The following is a 15,033-nucleotide window of genomic DNA, read 5'->3' as shown; positions in this document are numbered from 1 at the left end:
AAAAAAGTGAAATTTAAATTTCAAGAGTTTTTTTTTTCATGGTTTGAGTTGTGAGATTAAAAGTTTTAGTTTCAGAGGAAGGAAGTAAGGAAGAAGGTTAAAGGACACAAACAAGGACTTACAAAACACAGAGGGGGTGATTGGATGGAGCAAATCTCTTTTTTGGGAGAAAGGAGTGTGATGGTGTTTCTATCTGAAAGCAAAAAGACGATAATCATTGAAGTTATAGGATATTAGTGGGACTAAGGGAGAAAGTTGGCAAGAGTGAGAGATGGCTTTAAGCTTTTCATACAACTAGGAAGCAAGGTCACTTGAATTCTGCAACTGTGCTAAAATGTTATGCATTTAGAATCTCACTAAAATTCTAGTTTAGTCATTTTTGTGAAGAAGAGGTTATTTGTAACATACTATAAATGACAAATATTTCATGATAGTATGATAAATATTAACTTTTAGCTTCTTTTAGGAGTGGAGCTGTGGCTTAGGTGGTAGACTGCTAGTCTTTAGCAAAAGAGGCTCAGGTACAATGACCAAGCCATGAATTCACTCCAGGAGAGGCACAAAGAAATAAATGAAAGGCTTTCACCATGTTGGAAGTACACACCGGTAATCCCAACATTCAGGAAATGAAAGCAGGAAGACCTGTGAATTCAGGGAAATCTGGGAGACATAGTTAGGTTCTGCATATCTCAAGGAAAGATTGAAATTAGATAAAGCAAAAGATAAGACCAGGGGCTGGGGATATGGTATAGTGGCAAGAGAGATTGCCTTGTATACATGAAGCCCTAGGTTTGATTCCCCCAGCACCACATATATAGAAAAAGACCAGAAGTGGTGCCGTGGCTCAAGTGGCAGAGTGCTAGCCTTGAGCAAAGGAAGCCAGAGACAGTGCTCAGGCTCTGAGTTCAAGGCCCAGGACTGGCAAAAAAAAAAAAAAAAAGATAAGACCAGAATGGATACAAAAATTTTAAACTTAAAAAGCAAAACAAAACAAAACACTTATTGGGCTAGGAATATGGCCTAGTGGTAGAGTGCTTGCCTCATATACAGGAAGCCCTGGGTTAATTCCTCACACCACATAGAAAAAGCCAGAAGTGATTCTGTGGCTCAAGTGGTAGAGTGCTATTCTTGAGGGGAAAAAAAAGGAGGACAGTGCTTAGGCCCTGAGTTCAAGCCCCAGGACTGACAAAAACAAAACCCACTTAATATTTTTAATCCTATTTATAATGGATTATACAAACTGTCACTGATAACATATTCCCAAGAAACACTTCAGATATAATACAGAAACCATAAATGCAGTTATGATTCAGAGTATCCACTGAGATCCCCTAGCATAGTGTGATATGCACATCCATGCTAGAGAGAAGTTATTCATGAAGTAGTTGAGGACTCAGAGGCCTTGGAGATAAGAGCAATATCTTAGAAGAGAGTAAGAATCTCTAGTTGCCTGTTAGATACACAAATCCCAATAGGGAAGAAAAAAGAAGAAAAGTGCTGTAAAAAATGTCACAAATCAAAACTATAAATAATGGGAGAGAATGCTAGGAGACTATTTGGATAGAGGAGCTGAAAATACACAAGGCAGTTGAACTCCTCTCAGTTTCACTGTCTGACCACCAAGAGCAGAAAATAGAATGTCATTTTGACATTTTATTATATTAATATAAAATCACTCCATCAACTCAACTGGACTAATATTTCCCAAGATCTGTAGCTACCTTTTCCGTTTTCTTTGCCTTAGCTGGGCATCTGGTGGTGTGCCAGCTATCTTTTAGTACTCTAAAAACAGTCATCAGGTCTGGAGGCATGGCTTGGTGGTAAGAGTGTCTACCTATCAAATTCCAAGCCTTAAGGCCAAAAAATAAAAACAGTCATGAGATTCATCTCATAGAAGTAGTTCTAAGGCCAGAAACTATGCTAATCTGTGAAAGACTTACATTAAATCCTGCCTTGAACAATGGTTCTCCAGATGTAGTTCTGGAATATCAGCCTTACTAACCTAGAGCTGGTTAGAGATGAAAAATTTCTACCTATGTAACTAAGTCAGAAATTCAGGGTGTAAGCCTAGCAATCTGTGCTTCAAGAAGTGGTTCTGATGCTTTCTAAATTTTGAGTACTGTTGGCTTGGTGTTTGAGAACATGAATTCTGGCTTCAGATGGCCCAGTTTCAATCTTTTTTGGCTTCCTACCTTTCTTCCTATAGTCTTTCATAAGTCACTTTCCAAGTTTTGGTTTCCTCCTTTTTAAATGGGGCTTTCCAGAGGTTGCCACTGAGTTGCCATAGCAGTCATTCATTGTGCACGCCACAGACTCCTCACTAAATATTACTGCTTCTAGTTGGTGGTGTTTAAAAGCACCACTAATAACGACCCTAAGTCATTTCCATGGGCTGGCTCAGCTAACACACTTAACATTCTTGTGCAGGACTTGTTCTACCTGTGCAGCACCTTAGTCCTACAGTGGCTCAACTGCTGTTTTGGACAGTGAGGAGTGAAAGCCAGAAAAGTCTTGATAGTAATTGCCTTAGGGAAGGGAACTTAATTTGAATTTGGATGCAAAGAAAATTCTAATGAATGCTAATGAGGCATTGATTGACTATCTGACCAGAGAAAATGTGATAAGCCAGTTATTTTTTATTCCCATCTGTAAAATGGGATTAATGTTATTAACCTTCTTGAAAAGAATTAACACTACAGATATATTACACATATAAAGCACCCACAGGTGTTGGAAATGATTCTTGGAACACATGATAATGAGTAACATCTGCCAACACAGAGGGCAAATTATAGTCTTCAGTGAAGACAATGATGTCTTTGTTTTATTTTGAATTGTTATCAGTGTTTCTTTGTAATTTTGTTCATGGAACACAAGCTGCAAATATTTCCTTTATACTTCTGCTATATTTGGACAGAGGTTTCTAGAGAAAGTATGATCTTTTATGTGGTTAACAATTTACCAATACCATTTTTGGAAACTGGCACTAATAATATTTTCCCTATTTAGAATATTCTAACATTGAAGAATTATAGAATTAAGGTGTCTTAATGTGTCATAATAGAGATTGGCCATTTTTTCATTTCTCCTATTGGAGAAAATTCAAATAAATATTGAGTTTTTGATGAGGAATATGAAATGTCATCTTTGGAGATGAAGCAGATATTACCATTTATAACATAAAATATTCACTATGATTCATGGAAGGAAAGAATGAAGTCAAAAAATTAAAGTGCATTTCACAAAATGAAGACAAGGGAAAAAGGGGTAGGTTAGGAGGGATGGGGCAGAATGTTGAAAGAGGTGACATTGATCAAGACACATTTCATCCACTGCTTGGTTGAATGTCAACTTCTTTGTACAACTACTTAAAGGTAATAAAAGTGCTTAAAAATAAAAACTAAAGAGAGCAAGAGAGAGAGAGAGAGAGAGAGAGAGAGAGAGAGAGAGAGAGAGAGAGAGAGAGACACCTCAGACTAAACAGGCAGCCCCACTCCAGGCCATCTTCAGCAATGATGCAAAACTGATCTTTCAATAAAACAAGATCCCATGGCCTTCAAGAGTGAGGCTCCTGGGTCAAGGGTCCTCTTTACAAGTCTGGGTCTTATCTACTCTCGTCACTATTACTACATGGGCACATAGAAAATCACCCCTTTCTCTTTCTCAGATTCCTGTACATACTAAGCCCCATAGCACATGGACTGGCTTCCTTATTATAGCTCTTAATACATGGTATGGTAGTGTGTAGATTGGATTTGATTTTGTGGCTTTTGCCTTCAGATTATTATTTTACACTTTTTTTTTGTCAGTTGTGGGGCTTGAACTCTGGGCTTGGGCACTGTCCCTGAGCTCTTCATCTCAAAGCTAACACTCTACCATTTGAGCCACAGTATCCCGTCTGGTTTTCTGGTGGTTAATTGGAGAGAAGATTCTCACACTTTCCTGCCTGGGCTGGCTTTGAACTGCAATCCTCAGATCTCAGCCTACTGAGTAGCTAGGATTACAGGCATGAGCCAACAGTGCCAAGCTTGTACACTTATATTAAGTCAGATACCAGGCCTCATTTGTTTACTTTCCTTTCAGTACTAGCAAATTATCTACAAATAAGGAAATCCCTTCCCAACTGAACAAATAGTGATTGACCCAACAACTGAATGTATGAATAACAACTTTTACTGAGTAGTCATCTACGCTAGTCAATTTGTTTTACTGGCTAAGGGAAATTACAGAATAAAATTATGTCAAGCCTTTTTAGTCTCTCTAAGGCTTGATCATCCCCTGAAGTAGTTATCTGCGGTGGTCATAACATGGTTTCTGGAACCAAAGACCTTAAAACAACAGAAATTTATTCTCTCACATTTCTGAGGAATAGAAATCCAAAATCAAGGCATCAGTAGGGTTGGTTTCCTTTTGAAGGCACTGAGGAACAATCTGTTCCATTCGTCTCCTGACTCCTGGTAGTAGCAACAACCCTTGACATTCCTGTGCTCTTAGATGCATTCACGGATCCTGTTTCCACGCTCCTATCCCTTGTTTCTCTCTCTCATCCTCCCAAACTCTATTGAAATAAGGGCCCACTGTAACTCAGTAATTATCTCCAAGTAGCTACACTGCAGCCATCATTTCCAAAGGTCATATTCTGAGATATTGCTTTGTAGGATTTCAACATATTTTATCATATTTCAACCTTAATTTTGACCTTGTTTTTATTGTGAATTCCAAACAGACTTCCTTATGCTTCCCTAAAAAGAGTACACATGGGTTTTGGGTTAAGATAGAACAGGGACAACTCCCGGTCCCCTACTCCCTACCTCATGGTGTCTATAGTAACTGTTTTGACAAGTTTTCCTCCCTCTAAAATGGAAGAGGGGAAGTTGGGAGCATTTAATTAGGTAACATATATGCTGGCACACAGTCATTTCTCACTAAATTCTGTGGAGCATTTTCTTCTTTAATGAATGTTAGATAGCAAAGGGGTGGGGAAACAGGAGTTGCTATTACACTGATTCTTGCATTCCTCATCTGTTTACATTCTTACTTTTAATAGGGAGAATTTCAGTGCAAGCTTATACTCAGCCATATCAATTGCTGAGAGCATCATAAAGCTCTCTCAGTTTGTCAGCTTGTGAGCCTCTGAAAAATACATACAGTTGTGGGAAAATGCTTTAAAACCATTGCCCTTGGCATTGTGGTCAGAATGCGTTTAGTAGGCACTATCTTATACTTGATTATAAAAATAAACAAGGGTATAAATGATCTAGCCTTATATGCCATATAAAATCTGCATTTCAGTACTTTGTTCTATGATTCATTTTTAAAAAGCTCCTATTTTGGTGTGACTGGATAAATCTGCCTGTGTAAACTTTGAAAAGCCTTTGCATTGAGAAACATGGTTATCATTTATAGCTTGACAATCTTTTCAAGGGATAAAGAGGCAGGCACTGCAGCAACAATGATAACTTTCCTTAATTAGTTGTTGGAAGATTATTCACTCCTTTAGTAAAACAATGGTCTGTCAGTACCAGATGCCTGATTTTGCAGATGTGGTTGTGGCTTCTACAATCTTGAAAGAATCATCTAAAATAAGCTTTCAGGTCTTCCTTTTTTTTTTTTTTTTTGAAACGTTGACAGGATAATAGAATTAGATTTGCTGAATTTCACTAAACTGTAAAGTAATGTGTCATCAGCTTCTCTTACTTTTCAAAAAATATTTCTCTCTGGTAGTGCTCATCAATCTAGCTTTTCAACCCCTAAACACAGAATTCTGAAACAAAAAGGATGACTCCATCAGTTACACAAGTGACAAGATGTTAAACATTTGACTCTCCCACATGAAGTACCAGCTGCCTCTGCATAATGTAGCTTTGCTTAGTTTTGGTTTAAATGTTGGAAAGAAGGCATAGGAGGAGAAGTAAGGAAGGACAAGGAGCTGTTTTTGCAGGAAGAATGCACAGGAGGAGTGGAGAAGAGAAGGGACACCTAGGGCACAAACCCTTTCTCTTGAGGGAACAATGCAAAAAGTAACTCTAACTTAGCTTCTAGCAGGGTCTCTGTCTCCACCTCCCCACAGACTTGCTCAGATATGAGCCTTCAGTGCACTTGATCACAGATTCATTTATACAGAGAAGGGCCATGGACCCAGTAAATGCTCCAAGCACATTATAACCGTTTAATAAAGGTGGTTGAGTGAATGAACTGAAAAAGTACACACACACACACACACACACACACACACACACACACACACACACACAATTCCTCATCTCGGGCACCTCTGCTTAGGTCACAGGCCAAAGCAAGTGGTATGCTAGGATGTCTCTAACAAGAAAACCTTTTACAGAGACTTTGTAAAGAGTCCAAAACTAGCATCAACTTTAGAGAGCCAAGAGTATTTTCTTCTTCAAATATCTTGTCATGAAAAATATGAGGGAGATAGTTTTCTCTAGCAAGCCATTTATCTGAGCATTTAGCACACCAGGCTAGCTATGGGTATTCACTCAACTTGTTCCACCATTAGGCTTGTTAGCAGGGCAGTTTTCCATGTGGCATCAAGCATGCCACAAGGAATACCCAATTAGAAGCAGGTGATAGGAAGCTCTTAACATCAAGGGCAGAAGAGTGTAAATAGTACGCATCAGTGCTAGGTATTTTGGCTTTCTCATTCAGTGAATTTTTTTCACTTGAAACTACTGACAGCAGTTTACCAGGTACCAACAGGTGAAGGAAGATGGGGCTGGGGTTATGTAGACATACTGATAAAGAATTACAGCCAGTTCCATGGTTCAACCTATAATCCTAGCTACTCAGGAGGCTGAGATATTAGGATTCAAAGCTAGCCCAGGAGGAAAAGTCAGTGAGATTCTTCTATTCAATTAACCAGAAAAAAGCTGCTGAAAGTAGTGGTATGACACAAGTGGTAGAGTGCCAGCCTTAAGTGGAAGAAAACAAATCAAGGAGTGAGACTGTGTGAACCTGAGTTCAAACTCCAGGACTGGCAAAAGAAGGAAGAGGAGGAGGAGAAAAAAAAACAGGAGGAGGATGAAAGGAGGAAGATTAATTAGGCAAATGGTGAAGGAGCTAGCTAGATTATTCAGTAGATTTCAGTATCCTTCTCCAACTTTTAATGTAGAGACTAATAAATTACAAAGTAGCTTACCTCTACATAAGCCATTTAAAAAAATCATAATGACTGAATCTTTTATTTCCCTTAAGATTTATCACATAAAGAGACAAGCTCACAAACAGGCAATTATATGTATAGTGTTTCTAGGACCAGTTGGGCTGAATACCAAGGAAAGCCACTGTGGGTTGCTTGTTTTGTACATTTAAACAGCCCAATCCTGGGTGTGATGTGGAAATCTCTCTGTCTCTGTCACTCATCTCATCTGCATTGCCCCCTTCTCTCTACTTTCAAGTCCACCTGAGTCCTTATAACAACTATTCTAAACCCAGCAGCAGTAATCATGCTTATTCAGGGTCATTCAGAGGTTTAAAATCATGCTCTGGTTCAAGTTCAATAAAGACCAGTGGTTGCGGTAAGCAATCCCTTGCAGACTCCCATGCTTGCCTGGACAAAGTGTGTAGTATTCATGATTGAAAAAGAAGTAGTATAAAGGACTAAAGGACTATTGTGCTCTCTCTTACTCTCTCTTCCTTTCCCTCTCCCTCTCCCTACCTCTCCTTCTTTCTATCCAATATTTCTTCAACACTGAGCTCACTAGTCTTCATATTGTTCTCTGTTTCTAATTATGTTCATTTTAAAGCTCCATGTATAAGTTTTTTCTCTAGTTACATTCAACTCTGCTGCTCCTCAGATCTGTCAGCTGGGTTTCCATCTACCTGCCTTTGTCCTACTTGGTTCATTCTTCCCGATTCAAGGTAAATAGTGTTGCCTGGGCTCCCAGTGCATCCTACACCCAGCTCAGTGCTTCCATTCCTGATTGCTTCTCTGAACTTCTCAGTAAGTATTCCCTAAAGGGAGGGGAAATGTCTCATCTACCTTTGTATTTCTAAAATCTACTGCAGGACATGGCATGTAGTAGAGAGGAAGTACATATTAGGTGAATGCATGCATATTCCCTCTGAATAGCCTAGAGAACAATGTAATCAGATAAATGATGGGATTAGAGTAATACAGGAGAATGACATGTGAATTTTGTTTCTCTCAACTATAATATACTGTAATTCTTTAAGTAAAGAAAATAAGGGTAATACAGAGAGGATAAGATAAAGAAGATGGAAGTATTTATGTGAGACCAGTACCAACATATTGGGGCTCTCTGATAGCATCAGGCACCAAGCAACCAGGCACCAGAGGACTGCACACCTGGTAGCCAGTGGTTCAATACTTTCTTGTATTAGTTGATCAATTTCAGAAACTTTCTCACTGCAGCCGTATTTAATCATATACTATTGAAGTACACACACACACACACACACACACACACACACACACACACACACTTCCCTAAGGTAAAGAAGCTTTTATTTAACCCTATGCAACAGTTGGGTTTCTATTGTTTTGAACAAATCACAGTAAAAGGTACTAGCCTGATGTAATGGATAGTACATTGGAAATAAATCTGAGATACTTTATAGCTTTTCAATGATTTCCTTTTTTGCCTCCTATTCAGACTTTGAAAGAGAAAGGTGGAAATTAATTACCTTCTAAATATCTCAAGAAATAGGCCAGACACTAGTGTGGCTCGTGCCTGAAATCCTAACTCTCAGAAAGCTGAGATCTGGAGGACTGTGTATCCAGTCCAGTGAGGGTAAAGTTCACTAGACTCCATCTCAGTAATAACCAGCTAAAAGTAGAACTGTAGTTACGGTTTACATGGTATAATGCCAGCTTATCAAGTGCAAAGTCCTAAGTTGGCCCTAGTATCACTATCACTTATTAAATCAGAATAACTTTACAAAAGAAAAATAGCCAGTGTGCACAAAGAAAAAAGTGCAAAGCAGGTTCCAGTGGCTCATACCTGTAATCCTAGCTACCTGGGAAGCTCAGATCTGAGGATCACAGTTTGATGCTAGCCTGGGTAGAAACATCCATGATACTTTTATCTCTAATTAACCACAAGAAAGAAGCTGGATGTGGCACTGTGGCTTTAGTTGTAGAGCCTTGAGCAAAAGAAGCTCAGGGACAGTGCCCAGGCCCTGAGATCAAGCACAAGAAAGAAAGAAAGAAAGAAAGAAAGAAAGAAAGAAAGAAAGAAAGAAAGAAAGAAAGAAAGAAAGAAAGAAAGAAAGAGAGAAAGAGAGAAAAAGAAAGAAAGAAAGAAAGAAAGAAAGAAAGAAAGAAAGAAAGAAAGAAAGAAAGAAAGAAAGAGAGAGAGAGAGAGAAAGGAAGGGAGGAAGGAAGGAAGGAAGGAAGGAAGGAAGGAAGGAAGGAAAGAAAAGGAAAAGGAAAAAGAAAGAAGGAGAAGGAAGAAAGAAAGAAAGGAAAGAAAGAAAGAAGAGAAAAGAAAACTGAAGCATAGAGTCAACACCAGAAAGTAGTTCACAGGTAACTACATAAGCAAATAAACTTTCTGTTCTTTCCCATATGTCAAAGTCAGTCTCTTGTCATCCGTTTTTCTTGATAATCTCAGGATTTATTTCCTTCTTTGTTGCTCTGATAAGATGTTATTGAAGAAAAAGAGTGTAAGACTTATATTTCCCCAAATAGTAAAGCATAATCTCAGTACAATCAAAGAATGCTCTTTGGAGTGAAAATAGTATATTTAGAGTTGTAATTCCTGAGGCATTTAACATCTCAGTTATTTTTTACTGCTGTGCTCTAGATTTTGGCAAGCATACTCAAAATTAACTGCAGGTTGTCTTTTCAGGGATTGTAGACACAAACTGAAATTCTCAAGGGTGATTTCTGTCATACTGCATATGTAGCAGATACAGAAATGCATCTAGAGTCCCTTACATGAAACCAAATTGCAAGTTGGCCCAATCCATGTGCAAGTCAACAACTAGGCTTGACCACAAGTGAGGAGAAGGCAAGAGAAACACATGGTAAGCACATGTAAATGAGATACCAGTGTCCTACAATTTCAAGCAAAACAGATATAAAAGGAGAAGCAAGTACCAGAGTGTGGATCTTCCCTCTTCACCCTCAGGAAGATATTTCTCCACCTCTCAATAACACATTTATCTTTAATCCCAAACAGAGCAATACAATCATTCCAGAGATGATAGGAAAGGTTCTGTAGGTATGTTATGTAGGTCTTGTAAAGGCCAGAAACAGGTAATAACATGATCTTTATTTTAGTAAATCAAAGCTCAAGTTGATGCTGTCTTGGAGATGGAAGTAGAACACAGGTATCTTGGCCTCCAGGATGTCAGCCTTCGTACAAGTACTGCCCACCAATCTCCTACTTCTGCAATCATGAAAGTATTCAAGGGGTCAGACTCAGACCCCTTGCTTAACTTCAGTGTGCCCAGCAGGTCAGCAACCTCACACACCACAGTTCTGACACACTGGTCCCTTAGCCTCCAGTGGTAGCCTGCCTCTAGCTAGATCAGCTGCTCTTTTCCTTGCCTAATCACTCCTAAAATCGCTGTGGTGAGATTTCTGCTACAGATTTCTATTACCTGCTTTTCCCTGGGCCTCATTCTTTTACCTGTAAAATGGAGAAAATACTAATACATTTCTCTTTTTCTTTTTGAAGAATAAAAATAGTCCAGATTTAAAAATCAAAATAAGAATGCAATATAAATATGTTCATCAGTTATTAATTCCATTTTTCACTTATCCTTCCAATCTGCTATCCTTGTGGCTTGTCTTTTCCATCTTACTCTGGGTCTACACGAGCCCAGTGTGCTGTTCCCATTAGTGAATATCTATTTATTAGTGAATAAATCTACGTGTTTCCATTTTCCATAATAATTTTTACAAATTTAACAATATAAATATACAGTTTTCAGCCTCAAATAGTATAGCGTGTGTGTGTGTGTGTGTGTGTATGTGTGTGTGTGTGTGTGTGTGTGTGTGTGTAAAGAGAGGTTTCAGTTTATGTATAAACATACCAGTAGTTATAGGTTTTCTGTGCTCGGATGGGATATATAATAGTTGTGCTGAGAATATGGCCTAGTGGTAAAGTGCTTGCCTCTCATACATGAAGCCCTGGGTTCAATTCCTCAGCACCACATATATAGAAAAAGCTAGAAGTGGCGCTGTGGCTCAAGTGGTCGAGTGCTAGCCTTGAGTAAAAAGAAGCCAGGGACAGTGCTCAGGTCCTGAGGTCAAGCCCCAGGACTGGCAAAAAATAAAAAGTCTGTAATAGTTTTGCCAACAACAAACCTGATGGGCATCTAGCCAGCTGAGAGCGAACACTGCCTCTTGGAGGTGGTATATGGGATGAGGTTGGTGTTCATGAATCCTTCATGTATTTTGTGTCCTAAAATGATGTGTGTGTGTACGGTATGTGTGTGAAAGGAATGTGAAAACTGACCATATGTGTGCTACTTACGAGTTTCTTAGGACCTTGCCTTAAGATATTCATGGTAGGTAATATATGTATCTTACTGTCAGAACTCTGCATAGTGTCTGTACAGAAATTAAGGTACAGACTTGTGAGGTAAAATAGATTTCTCTTCTGGGAAAACTGAATCTTCCCATCAAGTGTAAGGTGAGGTTGGAAGGGCTTGTAGGGAAGGGAGGCAACCTCAGAAGAGATAGAATTTAGAAGGAAATTATGAGGTGGTGAGAAATACTATAAATACATAAAAACTAGAACGGTCCATAGAGATTGTCAAGTCTTATATTCTTTTTTTTTTTTTTTTTTTTTTTTGGTAGATTGTGGGGCTTGTACTCTGGGCCGGGCTCTGTTCCTGAGCTCTTCAATTCAAGGCTAGTGATCTACCACTTGAGCCACAGCACCACTTCCGGTTTCCAGGTGGTTAACTGGAGATGAGAGTCTCATGGACTTTCCTGCCCTGGCTGGCTGGCTTTGAACCAGGATCCTCAGATCATAGGCTCCTAAGTAGCTAGGACTATAGGTGTATGACACTGGCGCCTGGTAAGTACTGTATTCTTAAATTTTAGTACTCATATACAAAGATGGCTGTTAAAATCTCAGTACAGTATTGATTGTGATTCTGTAGGGATGCTAGGCTATGATACAGCATGTGAGCTGGGCGACACACCTTTGAGAGTAATCATCCAGTTCTGGCACCTTATTATGGAAGAGAATCCTGAAGCCTAGAGCTTCAGGATTTTTTTCACATCACACTGCTGATCAGTAAGAGAGCACCTCTCCTCTCTCTTCCTCTAACAAACTTGCATATAGAGAGAAGATCATGGGCTTTGGATTCAGGCTGATCTGCACTCAACTTTTGGCTCTGCTGTTTTACTGCTGCAAAGCCTTGGGCAGGTCATTTATTCTTTCTGTGCTCCAGCTTTCTCATTTGTGATATACCAATAAATAATCTTACCTTGTAGAGACTTGTGATAAGTCAATGTTATGACTAGCGTACAAAAATTTCCCAATAATGTCTAGACTAGAGTAAATGGCCAAATGATGCAATCTTTCTTTTCTTCTGATTCTTAGCCCAGGTTAATTCTGCTGTCCTTGAGTATAGCTCTTTTTACATCATATTCCCTTTTGGGCCTAGGCTGGCTAGCATCTAGGGACAGGGGCACAATTAACATTTCTGGCAAATAAATGCTTGATTATAAGAAGTAAAAAAAGGTTTTACTTCTGTTTCACTGTATTTTTTTCAAAGAGGATATGTAGCATGGTAAGCATACATCTACTAGTGATTTTTCATATTTTTTCCTTTAAGACATTTGCTCATTAATATAAAATGCTCAGCTAGTATCACAAATATGAATGGTAGATAGTTTTAATTCTAACTTTGTTAGTACATGAAGGCTTTCTTTCTGGATCCATGACAATTTTTGTTCTGGCTTTCTTAGCATCACCTAAGTCCTAAGAAAAACTAAATCTTATAGGTTTTAAGGACATAAGAAGAAACAATGGCTTGTGAAATGCCTTTCTAAATAACAAACGTCCTTTTTCAAATATTACAAGCAAAAGGAAGGGTGCCCCCACTTTTGTAGGGTTAGATTTACTCCATATGGAAAGTGCTAAAGGTAAAAAGAAGAAATAGAATGTAAGTAAAATTAAACCTGTTAAACTGTGCAGTGCCATTGTGAGAGCTGCTTCAAAAATCTATTTAGAAATCATTGCTCTTGTATCTGAATCATTACAGAGGCACCAGCATCACCCACTTCTTATTACTGCAAACATAGCAACAGTTGCCATGTTAGCAAGAGATTCTCAACACAAACACTGGAGTCAGGAGGGAGTGGGGTGGGGCTGAGCTGGAGTCAGGGCTGTTGAGCAGAGCACAGTGCCACCTGTATAGATTTAATTAGGCTGGTTGTTCTCTTTGGTCCCTGTGCTGTGTCCTGTCAGACATTTCAGTAGAATTGAAATGGTCTCAAAGGCAGTATTTTTTTTTTCAGGCCAAATCTTACTTTCCATCCAGCACAAATATAATCAAAGGCAGAATCTTGCTTTGATGTACTCAAGAGTGGGGCCTGGATCTTCCTTTTGTGTATGAGTGGAGAAAGGCCCAGGTTTCTCTTCCTTTCCAGAAATGAAAAACTCATACAATTCTCATCATTAGAAAGTCAGGCCACTCATTGTGGCAATATGTCATTTCAACTAATTGAAAACTGAGAAATCTGTCACCATTTATTTAGCAGTTTGCCTCTGGCAAATCTTTGCAGGTTCTCTTCATGTGGCTGGGAATTAGTTAATTAGTATTACAAAATGCGTGAAGAGAGAAAAAATGCAGTGTGGCTGGTCCTTTGGGTTAGAAGGGAGCCCCTTTAAGGCTGCTAACAAGCACTGCTGAAGGCTAGCAAAGCACATGAAATTACAGCATAGAATAGCCTCCGTGAGGGCTGCTGCTCATCCTCTCTCTCAAGTGGATGTGCTATAACCTAAATATGTCACCTGCTCACTCTTTTCATGCAAATCTTTTATGTGTGACAATAAATTCAGGTCCTTAAAGCTTGCTTTAAAAAAGGTGCCAATTTTGCACACATATGGCTCTTCTCATACCTCCACTTTTATTAATTTCCCGTTTTTCATCACTTCCTCTTCTGAACAGAATATTTTGTTTGATGTTCTTTCTTTGACATTTTTCACAGAGAAAGGTTGTTTCAAACTAAGGGTCTTTTTAAAAGTCAAGGAAGGGATTGACATTTTTCACAAGCTCCTCAACTTTGAGACTCAACAGCCTTTGTTCCTGGGTGAAATCTCCTAGTTTCTACCTATTAACACAGAAACAGTCAAAGGGCTGGAGTTTCATTTAGGGTGAGTGAATCAATTGCTAGGTGGTGCTAGAGAGCAAGTCAGCACAAAAAGAGCAGCTACTATGGTTGCTATTGGTCTACATCAGTTTCAAAGGAAATCTTTCCCATAAATGTGATAGAGCCCTATCAAATTTCAATGCAGATGATGTCTAATTCGGACAATTTGTAAGATAGCAAAGCATGAAATGTAGATAGCTGAAGCAATTATTTTGTAATCTTTCACTTTCTTGAGTACATGAGAATTGTTTACATATTTCACTGTACAGTTTTGTGGGTAGAGCTATGGCAAAGAGCTGTCAGAAATATAAATAACCATACTTATTGTATAGATGAATGTACTTATATTGTGGGCTTTCATGGAAACAAACTTTAATTTCCTGCATGATCCTTTCCTGCTTTCTTTAACTTTCCCTCTATTAGATAACATTCAGGGACAATAATACACACAATCTTTTTGTAATTTCACACCAAGACACATAGCTATTTATTTTCCCTCTCAGTCACATACTCCATGACATCAGGCGCTTTCTTGCTATTATTAATTAGGAAAATGTATGGGCATTTCACGATTTGAGATTGAAAAGCAAGAGAAAAAAGGCAGCTGATAGACATCTCAACTCTTGCTTAGATTTCAGGTTCTCTCCTTTGGTTTTTTGTGCTTTTCAACTTCTAACCTTTAAATGAGTTTGATGGCAGACCTCCAGCAAGCG

At 38.8% G+C, this 15,033-nt stretch overlaps 1 protein-coding gene across 1 annotated transcript in view; it reads right to left on the bottom strand.

The window, feature by feature from the left end:
- Positions 1 to 15,033, bottom strand: part of Tnni3k (TNNI3 interacting kinase) — a 313,990-nt gene that overhangs the window by 28,000 nt on the left and 270,957 nt on the right. The window contains 1 exon segment of the mRNA XM_048351587.1: positions 10,107 to 10,130. Coding sequence (XP_048207544.1) covers positions 10,107 to 10,130 — 24 coding nt within the window.

The sequence above is a fragment of the Perognathus longimembris genome, chromosome 7, assembly GCF_023159225.1.
Source record: "Perognathus longimembris pacificus isolate PPM17 chromosome 7, ASM2315922v1, whole genome shotgun sequence".
NCBI lineage: Eukaryota > Metazoa > Chordata > Mammalia > Rodentia > Heteromyidae > Perognathus > Perognathus longimembris.
Note: the sequence above shows the minus strand (reverse complement) of the source record. Positions and strands in the feature narration are given on the sequence as shown.